Source organism: Aptenodytes patagonicus, chromosome 6 (assembly GCF_965638725.1).
Source record: "Aptenodytes patagonicus chromosome 6, bAptPat1.pri.cur, whole genome shotgun sequence".
NCBI lineage: Eukaryota > Metazoa > Chordata > Aves > Sphenisciformes > Spheniscidae > Aptenodytes > Aptenodytes patagonicus.
In genome coordinates, this window is record NC_134954.1 from 31,802,598 (window position 1) to 31,814,965 (window position 12,368).

At 40.9% G+C, this 12,368-nt stretch overlaps 1 protein-coding gene across 5 annotated transcripts in view; it reads left to right on the plus strand.

Annotated features, from left to right (window-relative positions):
* ADARB1 (adenosine deaminase RNA specific B1) overlaps positions 1–12,368 on the plus strand; it is an 86,442-nt gene that overhangs the window by 64,511 nt on the left and 9,563 nt on the right. For all 5 annotated transcript variants that reach the window (XM_076341978.1, XM_076341975.1, XM_076341974.1 and 2 more), the window contains one exon: positions 5,724–5,905. In XM_076341978.1, coding sequence (XP_076198093.1) covers positions 5,724–5,905 — 182 coding nt within the window. The remainder of the gene's footprint in view (positions 1–5,723; positions 5,906–12,368) is intronic.

Below are 12,368 nucleotides of genomic sequence, written 5' to 3' on the forward strand. Positions count from 1 at the left end.
AATGTGACAACGCAGCAAGGAAGAGAGGACTCCTCTTGATTTGGTGTCGGTCTCTGGTTTCTCTGCCCTCTTCTTTTAATGTAGTGTGATTGAGAACAGCAGAAAGGTTGAAAAGGTGCATCCATCCTCCAGGTTGTTATCAATAGGATCTAAGTGGTGAATATAGAATAAGGAAACCAGTAAGTATGACAAATTTGTAAAACTCAGATTTCCCCAATGCGGTGCTTGTCTATAAAACCTCAGGTGAGCACACTACACAGAGAGTATCCTCTGTGTAAATAGTCAGGAGTTGAACACAATTCATGTGCACAGATCTGCAAAGGCCATCGTTGGGGTCTAGTTTGTAAAGGTGGTGAGATGTAGTGGTTTGAAAGAGCATTTCTTGGGACACTTGAGCACAAGATTACTTCGCAGACAAGGTAGAGGACATGGCAATATCTTGGTGACAGGGAAAATTCGGTCTTTTGGTCTCATTGTAGCTAAGCGTGCATGGGGAACTGTGAACTGTAGAGCAAAGTGGGGATACAAGGCACCCTAAGCTATACTCCTAGGGAGACATCTCAGCAGTGTTTCTGAATTGAAGTAGTCTTTGGTTCGCATCTGAAATTTTTCAGATGGCTGAATTTTTCATGCTAAACAAAAATACTCAATGGAAAGCAGAGTTTTTGTATAAGAAGAAGACTTCATCAAAAAAGATTATCTGCTGGTACAACTTTGATGGAAATTTCTCAAAATAATAAACCTGATACCAAATAAGAGAGCTGTATGTAATTATGCATTATTTCTTCCTCATAGAAAACTGAATATATGTATATATGAAATAATAAGGAGTTTAGAGAGGAATAATAAGAGGTTACTAAAAGGATACATGCTATATGTTGGTCAGACCAGGTGTAATTTGTTGCTCCTCACACAGTTTGCTCCATCTTGCATCATTTTGCTCAGCAGAGTGGCCCCACTGAAAGCAGTAAGAGTCTCTGCTTGAAAAAGCATCATTTGTCCAGTGCCTATTTCCTTTCTAAAAGCAAGCTAACTTTCAGCTGGGTTTGGGAGTGTGCTTTCGGTAGTGTATTCTCTGATGGAGAAAGTGTTTTAGGAGACTCCCAGCACCCATGCCCAGGTGCTGCATCCCTCCTGCGCGCTGCATCTCCCTGCCTCTCAGCGGTGGTCCCGCAGTTGTTTGTGGAGCTGTGCTGTAAACTGGGCTAGAGAAACTGCCTCTTCAAAATACAAGGCCAGGGGTTTGGGTTTTTTTTTTCTTTAAACTTGAATCATGTCACTGATCTAACTTTATGGAGGGCCGTACGAGCAATAAAATTAGCAGGCTTGAGGAGGATCAAGGTGGTGATAGGCAGTCCTCCTCAGTCAGGCTTAGTGCTGGGGAAATGATGGGGTGCAACTTCACACTTTATAGCAGCAGCAGATTACAGCATCCTTTGACTGTTGTCCTCCTTATGTTTTTTAACTGTTTGGAGCTGCTCAGTGGCCAGATAGTCAGATAAAGTTATCATTTCTTTTTCCTTGTCTCAGAAAAGCAGCAGTAGCTCATATGTGTAGTGATGGGAACACTGAACCTCCTAATCCAGGTGCCATTGTGGTGTGTCGGGCCATTGTGGTATGTTGGCTGGCCTGTCTGAGGAAAATGGAGAGCTGTGGGTTTGATTTACAGCTTTTCTTTCCCTTCTCGTGTTTAAGTACTTTTCTAATTATTGCTAGAAGAGCTTTAGAAATTTTGTTGCCTCGTCAAACGTGGTAGGGCTTAAACATCACCTCGATGAGCCCCTGGTAGAGAATGAACCAAACTGCTTGTTACTCTGAATGATCTTCTGTCTCACAAAAGGCAGCTTAGAAGCAAAAGGCCAGTTCAGGATGAGTGAATATACCTTTGAACTTTCTGGCACCACGTCAGGTTGCCTTTCCTTGCACTGTGCAATACTTGCAGAACTGCAAAGTTGAAAGAGTATTGCACGCTGCTGAACACGCGGCTTGTGTTTGGCCGCAGGTATCTCCATCCGCACCAGGTGCCCCAGCTTTTCTGGCATTAGATGGCCAACTTGTTGATGGAGAGCTGTTCAGCCCAACAACTATGGTTGTACTCGGCTGCTGAGTAAATCACCATTAACCGTAATGAGGTCTAGATGCCCAGCTCAAATCAAGGCACTTGTATGTAAGTGCTGGCAGTCTGGACCTAAATCCTGTGACTTATGCTTTATATCAATATAACAGCTTGTATTTTAATGGTCAGTTTTATTCTGAAGTTTTATAAAGGTTGTGAAAGAAAATTCTTGCAGTAACTTAAAACCAGAACACCCAGAATATGTAAAATGCTGTCATAAGAGGCACTGGTTTTATGCTCAGCTAAGACAAGCGTCTCAGATTTTTCCAGTGAGAAGTTTTACGTTGGAGGGTGTCTCCCTGCCCACTGAGGTGTTCTTCCCCTTTGGCAAATCTCTTGTCTACACGCCTTACTTCAGGCATTTCAGTATCGCCATTGACATGATGCAGCATTCCTGTATTCTGCTTACACTCGTGCTTTAGTGCTTTTCTCTGTTACAAACGTGGTGCCATTTTCCTGCTTTAATGGTGAGAAAAGGTACTGCATGGGTCCAGTCTGCTCTGTAATCTGCCCAGTAAGACTGGACCTGAGATCAGGTCATTTTACATGGGAGCTTTGCGTTTTTACCCATGGCCAGTGCAGGAGAGATTTAAACTGCTGAATTAGTGATGGGAGAGTTGTCTTCTGTTATCACTTTCCTGAGCCATCAAATGCTCCTAAATGAGTACTGTGCTGTGGCCGCTCTACTGCAGTGTGGAAAGGTTCATTTCTGTGTTATAAACTACATCTGAGCTTTGGAAGGTTTGAGTTTGTAAACTAGATTTAAGTCGCTTCAGTTATTTAACCCTTTTCTGATACTTTTAATGTGAAGAAAAAAATCCTTTGCTTAATTGTTTCACTGGAAAGGCAACACTGACTTTATTAAAGTTTTCTGTAGTAAATGTTGCACTTTCTGCTCTGCACTATTTGTAGTGAAATACAGAATTTGGCCCATTAGCTTCAAAAGAAGTTGTCGTTTCAGTGAACTTCTGACAGCATTTGTTGCCATGCATTCTGACAATTCGTGCTTGTAAACTGGAAGGATGAGGCAGTTTTACCATTTCAGGAGGTAATGCCTGTGGCCTTTCGAAAACTGATGCGTGGTATTGGTGTAGCTTCTTCTCAGTTTATAGCTATAAAGGTTGTTTTTAGTGTACGTGCTAATGGAAGTGGGAAGTTACTGTTTGACAGAAAGCAGTACAGTATAAAAAAGGAACAACAAGAAAGTCTCTGTGCAGTCCTTCCTTTTGACTCTGTTACAATCTGCAGAACTTCATTTGGGTTTCATGTTTACCTCTGCATTACTGCCAGTTTCTGATACAAGTATATGTTTCTGTAGAAAAGTATATGTTCTTTTATTATAACAATTGAAATTTAAAGCTAGTTTTATAAACCTAAGCACCATCCAACCCTGCCTAATCAATACTAAGAGCTTGAGGCTTTGGTTGTATGAATGGTTTCTGCAGCAAGCCAGCTGCTCTGAATCCAGCACTCCTGAGCACGTATCACAGTGGTAAACATGATGCAGCACACCCCAGCAAAACAGCAGGCATGTGGGCAGTCACAGAGTAGCTCTTGTAATACCAGTTCATACAGTTCATCTTGCAGAAGCTTGTTCAGGTGTCCACGCTCCTCCTCCTCTTTTAATCAAAAGAAGTTGAGCAAGACAAACTTCAGCTTTCTTTTTCTGTGCCGGAGAAGGTCACCAAGTATGGGAGGAAGCAGCAATACAAAAGCTCTGGAAATACTGAAGTCTGAAGCAAGAAAAACGGTCTGGCAAAGGTTTTATGGAATGCTTTTGGCCTCTTTTAAAATGTCCATCTGTCACTCAAGTACTGGTCATGAAAAGTAAATGTAATGTGCCTCACTGATGGAAGCTCGGTTTGTGTGTCTGCAAGTTTCAGATACAATTGTATAACCCCAGTTTGCAATGCTTAGTCTTGAATTCTTTCCAGATGTTTCTTCCGTAATATTATCTGTGTATGTAGCAGTCCATATGCTTCTCTGTGCTTGATGTACGTAATACTGCAAATAACAAGAAAATACTTTTGTGATTCATTTGGCACTTGAAATACCTCTGTGCTTACAAAATTCTAGTCATGATAAGGTCCTTAGAAAGGCATCTAGGCCCTGGGAAGCAATAATTTTCACTTCATATCTTTACTCTGACGTTCGGTTGCTGATTGCATTTTCAGTATTATACAAAATATGCCTTTATTCAATGTAAAATATGACATATTTTTTATTAGCACAGTATTTTTACTCATTCATTAGGGCCAGCTTTTTTAATGACAGGTGAGTAAGCTAATACACATTGCCTCCATTTTCATCCTCAGTAAAGATATGCAAAGAAATTGTTTCCTTGGATTGCAATTTTTGTTTTACCCTTTTTTTTTAAACATTTTGCAAGTCTTGTAGCCAACATGTATAGTTCAGTTTTTGCAGTTGTGAAGCAGTTGTGCTATATGGTTTCTAGCCTGAAATGATGATGATGTGTATCCATGCCATCCCAGCACAAACTGCAAGAAACACTGTTAGCAACATCCGAGTTCCCTGTTTTCCTAGGGGAACCTTGCAACCAGGTTTAGGATGGGCCTTTTAATAAGGACAACCATTCTATATGAGCACGAGAGCTTCCATTGTGCTCATCTGTTTTATTCAAGCACCAAAAGAAACTTTCCTGCTGCTTGTGTCTGGGTGTTGTGGTTGTACTCAAGTATGCTATTTTAATAGTGCCAAGCTGTTTGCAAGAGTACCTCAGAGACAAAGACATTGAAAATACTCTGCAGGAGACTTTGAGGTTTTAAAAAGTACTTTGTATGACTGTTACATACAGATTGAGAGCCAAAACTTGATCAAATGAACACAGCTACAAAAAAAACTTCAGTATTTTGCTCCTATGCATGCTATATCCCTGCCACCAGACCTGATCCAGTGTAGGTCACAGTGGTACGGGCAGGGATTTATGGTTGGAGTCTATGAAACAGCTAAAGTGAGCAAAGAGTATATGCACTCTTTGCATATTTTCAGTTTTCAGATACAGTTTTCTCCTTGGCCGTGTATATTGCAAGCAACTACCTATGTCCTTTCTGGCAGCAGGATGTGGACAGTTTGGCTAGGGTGTCAAGAGCAAGCTTTTCCTTATGGTGATGAGGTGCTGAGGTCTTGCAGACACAATCCTTCTTGTGTTCTGGGAAGGATGGTTTGCCCACTGCCAGGTGTCTTTCAGAGGCATCAGCTACTGTTTCTGACTGAGGATCTCACAGTTTGGCTTTCTCCAATTGAATGCTCCTGTCCATCTCTGGCATTAAGGTGCTGGAAGATGCATCACCAGACATGTTAGTGGGGAAGTAAAGTTATGGAGTCTGCTTCTGAAGTGGATGTTGACAGTAGACCTGTTGCTATAGGTCATTTTACTCAGGGTTTTGTTGAGCATCCCATAAGCTGATCTATGAAATTCTGGAAGGTGTCACAGCTATGCTACCATAGTCATGTGCTGGTCAAGAGGAAGGGCTGAAAGTCTGGTCCGTTGTGATTGACTGCTATTATGTCTAGCAGATGTTACTTGTTCCATTAAAAAGAAAGTGTTTTTTTGTTTTGTTTTGTTTTGTTTTTCCCTCCCTCTTAGGTGGAACGTATTGGGTATTCAAGGAGCCTTACTTAGCCTCTTTGTGGAGCCAATTTACTTCTCTAGCATCATCTTGGGGAGTTTATATCATGGGGATCATCTATCCAGAGCCGTATACCAGAGGATAGCAGAGATAGAAGATCTACCACCTCTTTATACACTCAACAGACCTTTACTTAGTGGCAAGTATCTAATGGAGAAGGCCGTGCCGGTAATTAAGTCTGTTCCAGTAGTAATGTGATTTTGCAGTTCTCAAACCCTTGCAAATTATGTACTGTGAGTAAACTGCTTTCTGGTTACAACAGAGAAGTTATCGTCTAAACCTAATATAGATACTTGGTCAGAAATACCATAGCAAGGACTCTTCATGAGTTAAAAGGTGGAAAGAACTGGAGTATGAACCTTTGGATGCGGTTTCACATAATTGCTATCTGGAGCATGCCCTAGCAATATGTAAGGCAAGTTGAAGGCCCTGGCTTAGTGAAACCTCTTCTCACCCATGAAATAGTGTGCTAGCGCTCACTGTCATTTCTCTTGCCATTGCAGATATTTGTTGAACAGCCACGTCATTAATCAGTATGCCAAGATAGACATATTTGGCTCACAATTTCTAGATCAACAACCAACTAAAAAAGGATGGAGAGAACATTTCAGCTGCCATTGGTTGTATTTTCTTTTTGTCATCAATCTCTGTTGGATGCAGCGATGGCTTTAATTAGCATGGCACCCAACTTATTTGCATGACCCAATAATCATAATATTTTAATTTCCACTTTGTAGGTTAATTCACAAATGCTGTATTCAGAGCCCAGTGGCACATTCTTTGGGAATATTTTTAATGGAGTATTAAATATATCTGACAGACAGCAATATGGCAAGCCCCAGCCAGTGTAGTTAGCGGTTGTCTTTTGCAGCTGCTGTTGAACATTTAAGTACTGTTCTTTGGCTTTGCGCTGATCCTAGGCTCTAGTGGGGCTAAGAGGAATGGCAGTATTTGAATTAACAGGTCATAACTTCTGATTGAGCTGTGACTTTCAACGGGAAGTTCTGAAGTGTCTTAAATTCTAAAACTGATAGTTACAGTAATTCTGTGAAAGCTATAAAACTGAAATCTCTTATCCTCCCTCTTGTTGTGTGCATTGCTTTGTTCTGTAGAGCTTGGCTTTTGGCATGTGTCTGTTTATTTTCCAGGGAAAAAAAAGCTCAGTATTTTAAAGCATGTTTAAAGTTTGACATGAATTTTAAAAATAGATTTAGGGAGGGAGTGGGGAAAAGAGCGTATTGAACAACGAGCATTTCTTTAGATAAGAAAGGTAATTAATAAGGATTCCCTGAACTAGGACATATTAAAATGTTAAGTAACGTATTTGTCCTTATTAGCAACTAAGTAACAGTTACAATACTCACAGTACCAAATATTAAATTGTTGTATGGGCATAGTAGCTGATGTATGGACTGTTTCTGCCTGATTTTGGGGAATTTTTATAAATTCTTCAAGACAGCAGGTTTGGGGTGGGGTGGGAGTTTTTATTACCCTTTTCAGAACACATAATAGTACCTTGTCTTCTTAAAAATCATCTTTCTGAAATATTGTTATCATCTGTTTGCCATGAAATAGCACCATCTGTTTAAACCGTTCAGTTGGGACTTGCTGAGCAGTAGAGAGAGTTCAGAAACATTCTCAGCTGTTGAGTTTTCATGAAAATACATGTCTCAAAAATATATGGGAAGCTGGTTTGGGAGGTTGGGCGGAGAATTGTGTTGATGGATTTTCTTCTACTAGTTCAGTCTTGAAAGCTAGTCTTCTGACCCATGCTGTTGGATTCAGCTGGGGCATTTGTGTAGCTACCCATCTGGTCTTTGATTCACACATTTTACAGTGTATTCTCACCTGGAATAAGCACTGCAGAAATACCTGTCCCCAATTCTATGTTCCTCCTGGTACCACACACACAACTGTGTGATCGTGACTCATTTCTACCAGAGGGATGAACTAAAAGAGAAATAGCTGTCTTTCCCCACTGTCTCACCTGTTTAACTGAAAAAGTACAGTAAAAACTGGGGTTTTTTCCTCTCATAAAACAAATTTTATGTCTGCAGGGACAATTGCATTAAGTCAAAGTCAGACTGAGTTATTGTTACCTACTGCTAAAAATTCTTTTCATCATCTTTCTTTCCTCATAGGAGATTTTCTACTTATACCTCCTTTTGCCAGCAAGTTAAATGTGAACATGCATATCAGAGTAGCTGGTTTTCAGCTAGGGGATGCGGGAAGCCCATATGTTGGTAGAAAACTCCCTCCCCGTGCTGACTCTTGGAAGTCTTGGTTGCAGGACGCAGCCTTTTGGGATGCCTTTAACACCGCAGCACTGAGAGCACATGAGCTCTCTCTGAGAATTGGCCAGCTCACTTGAAGAGAAGACAGGTTCGAATCTTGTGAATTTCTAGAATAATCTGAAAAGGGATCGATTTCTCAAATAGAATGAGGATGATTGTATAAATCAGCCGATAACAAAGTGCCAGTCTGCAGGGTAATCTGCACAGACTCTTTTTGGAGCCATTGTGGGAGGTAGGCACGAAGGAGTTCACCTGGAGTGGAAGTAGGGTGGCAGAGCTCAGCAATCAGAGAATCAGCCCTTGAAAATCCTTGGGAGCGGAAGTCATCAAATATAAGAGAGCTGGTTACATATAAAAGGCAAGCCTTTCATCACTGGAGGCAACTAGCGTGAACTAAATTTCATCAGGCATCTGTCCTTATGGTTCCTGTTGCTGGTAGGTGTGCCTCAGATGCCTGAGGACCTGGGCTAATGGCATCCGCTGGGGCTATGACCACAAAGCAGACAGCAGGCTGGGCCCCAACATGCTCTCCTGTCTGCAACAGCTACTCAACCAAACCCTGAACCCTGCAGTAGTGGCTGCTTTCGTGGACAATGCCTTTTTTCTTAGCTGTGATTATAATATTAATGCAGGCAAAGTTTTCCCTGTTTTGATGTCTGGTCAGTTGATAGTTTCTTATGCTTTAGTTTCTCTAGAGCTTCCCATCTTTTATCAGAGTATTGTCAGAAATTACATTGTTGGCTGTTTTGACCAGTTCCTCGTGGTGCTGCTGACAGGTATTTCCTATTTTGGTTCTTGGCTGAAACATCCTGGAGCAGCGTCACATCTGCTGATTATCTTATCACCAGCGTAAGAATTGTCTTAGGTAAGACCAAGGTCTTAAGGTACAATCCATCCAGCCCAGTACTCTTTTTTTCCACAGGTAGTTAGGCAGTGAAAAGCAAAAGGAAATAGTAAGCCTCTGCAGATACCTCCTGAGAATTGCAGCAGTAATGTGCGGATCAGGGACATCGCAAGTCAGGTATTGAGAATCTTTGTGTTTAGAAATCCTTAATGGATCTTTCATTCATGAACTCCTGGTTTTGTTTTTTGAACTGGTTTAAACTTTTTACCATCTGCAGCCTCCTTTAGTAAGGAGGGCTGTAGGACATGTAAAGATTTGTGCAATGGAATTTCCTTTCTGCTAATTTCATTAGATGCTCCTCAGTGCCCTGTATGATACAGGCTATAAGCAGTTGTTATGGCACTTTTGTCATGGCTTTCAGTTTTCTATACCTCTGCAATATTCCTACATAAGTCCTATTTTTTGCAAGCTGAAAAGTCTTAGTCTGCTTTGTTGTCCCTTGCATGGAGACCCTTCCACGTAAGGATCATCCCTTCCATTTTACAATCACATTTTTGAGATAGTGAGACCAGAGCAGCACCCGATACTCAAGATAAAGCAGCAGTACTGATTTATATGGTGGTATCATGATATTCTGTTCAGTTCCGTGATCCTTCAGTAATAATTCCTAACATTCACTTTGCTTCCTTTGATTACTGTTGATCATTGACCTGACCTTTTGGTAGAACTGAATATTAGAAACTAAAATCTCATTCCTGAATGCTAATATCCAGCTCCAAGTCCAGCACTCCTTATATAAAGTTGCTTTGTTTTTTCCTCGTATGTGTTACCTTGTATTTATCTGTGAGGAATTTCATCTGCCTTTTTATTGCTCAGTCACCCAATGTTGTGAGCTTTTTTGCTGCTGGTCTTTGCAATTGCTTCTCTTATTTACCTTCTTAAATAATTTAGTATCATCACCAATCTTATTCACCTCATTTGTTCCCCCCTCCCCCCCCCCACTTTCCAGGTCTGCACAGAGCTTGAGGGTCTCCAGCTGTGTTGGCTCTTCCCAAGGAGACCGTCTTCATCCAGGTGCCCATTAAGTCTGTTTTTAAGGTAGACATTGAACAGACAGGCCTTCTACTCCCTGGGCTCTGTAAGAATTAGTGTCACACTGGCCACCTCCAGTCTTCAGTTACTAAGGCAGTTTTTTGTTGAGTCTTTCCCAATATTGTTGTATTTACATCTGTGCCCAGTAGGGTGGTATCGTAGTTCCTGCAGCCTTCCTGGTGCAGATGTCATGTTTATTGACTGGTAGTTCCCTGGCACACCTCTAAACTCCTTAAAAATTGGAGTTGCATTGGCCACCTTTCATCCTGGAGAACTTGTGTGGTTTGTGATGAGAGGTTATGTACCATGACTGCTGTTCCTGCTGCCTCGTCTTTAGTTTCCTTAAACGCGGTTGAATATTGTCTGGGTGCCATAACCAGTGTTTGCTTACTTCATACGCATATCCTAGAACTATTTTTACTGGCACCTCAATTTGAGATGGCTCCTCTGGCACGTTGCCTGTGAAGAGGGGCTCTGGCCTGGGAACCCACCCACCCTTTTTGCAAAACATTCATTCATTTTTTGTACACAAGAAGACTTCAGTCACCACAGCAAGAGTGGTTATTATATGTGTCATGCCTCAGCACTCCTCTGACTGCTGTCTACATTTGCATTTTTTATATTTTTTTTTTTTAACAAAAATAAATCCTTCAGCAGAACCTTTGGTGATTTTTTTTTGCTGTTTCCTTGGTACCTTATCCTCCCGTTCACATTGGTGTTTTTCAGCTCTTTATCTCCTTTTTAATGAAGCTTTTTTGAGCTCTGTCCTCAAAGAACTGTCAAGCTTTATTATTTATATAGGCGCAAAGAGCTGTGACCTTTGCTTTTGCTTATTATACCCCATTATAATAATACTCAACAATAAGTTCTGAGCGATGGTCTCTAGGTAGCTTAGTTATATCAGTTTTCAAAGGAGAATAAAATATTTTACTTTCTATCCTAGCTTTCTCTCCCATTACTAGTTTCAGCTTATTGTGCTATGTTCATGTCTAGATTTTGAGGGGGAAGATAAGATCCACCTAAAGTGTTATCAGACGCTTTGCTTTTGAGATGACCTTTATTCCCTGTCTGTGCTACTCGTGATTCACTTTCAGGGACTCCTTTGCCATCTCTCAAGGGTTCATGCAGATAATTAAGCAGCTGAACAGGGTGTTGTTATTTAAGTCTTATTTGAAATTCTGAGTCTATTTTTTAAATTTATTTAATTCATCAAAATAACCTAAGGAATGCAATTGTGTAATTGCCATGGAAATGTAATGCATACTGGATGTTCAGCTTCCTCATCTTTATTTAATTTGCTTGTGTGGGTGCTTGTGATGTCACAGCTGTTTGAGTAGCTGATAGGGCAGGAGCAGGCTCAAGGAGCAAATGGTGTTTTACAGTACTTGATGAACTATATCTGATCCCTATACTTGTTCAGCAATGTATGGAACAAAAGCAAAGGTAATAGCATAGATATCATTAAATTAAAGAAAAAATATGACTGACCCACTTGTCATATGGTGGCAATTTCTTAGCCCTCTTGCCTCAGTAGTTTTGGTAAAACCAATTTTTGATTAAGATGTTTGTCAGCATGGGTCTGTTTCACATAAGCTTCACAAAAGCAGCCTGAATTTATATGCTTTTGGAGACTCAGAGTTGAGGTTCGTTTTGTGTGCACCCAGAATTTATGATTTATTAGGCGTTTAGGTGCAAGCCTCGTGTTGTATGACTCATGGAGTGGCAGTGTTTGCACTTCAGTGGCACAGGACAAGTTGTGCTGTGCATGATCAGCTCCAGTTTTCAGGAGGCGTGATGCATGTGCTCATTGCCAACTGCTCAGAAGGACCACAGAAGTTGTGATGAGGACTTTTCGACTCTCATCTTGTCATAAAGCCCTGTTCTTGCTGGGTCTTCCGCAAGTATTGCTTGCATGATATTCTTGATGGTACCTGCTCAGCAGGGACCGCTGTCTGCCCTTCCGGGTTGGTCAGTGTGTGGATCCCACATCCCTGCTCACCAATTTACAGATCGGTGGGTGTAGATCCGTGGCATCCTGCTGTATTTCAGCTCCTGGATGCCTCTCTCCTAAAAGAAATCAGAAAAGAGCTCTTCAGGAAACTTTTGTTCCAATTCTAAATTTTTTGAGCTTATATTTTAAGAAAATGGGCAATGGTAGGGTTATTTTTTATTATTTTCTTATTCACTTAATTACTGGTTATCAGTCATAGTGACCAGGTTGACATAAACAAAGCGTAAAAATACAACAGCTTCAGGAAGTTCAATATGATTGATATTTCAGAATGTTTGTTTATTTAGTAAATGAGGAATTGATTACAGTAAGCAAACTGAATTTCGCTGTGTCATTCATAGAATAGAATCATAGAATCATT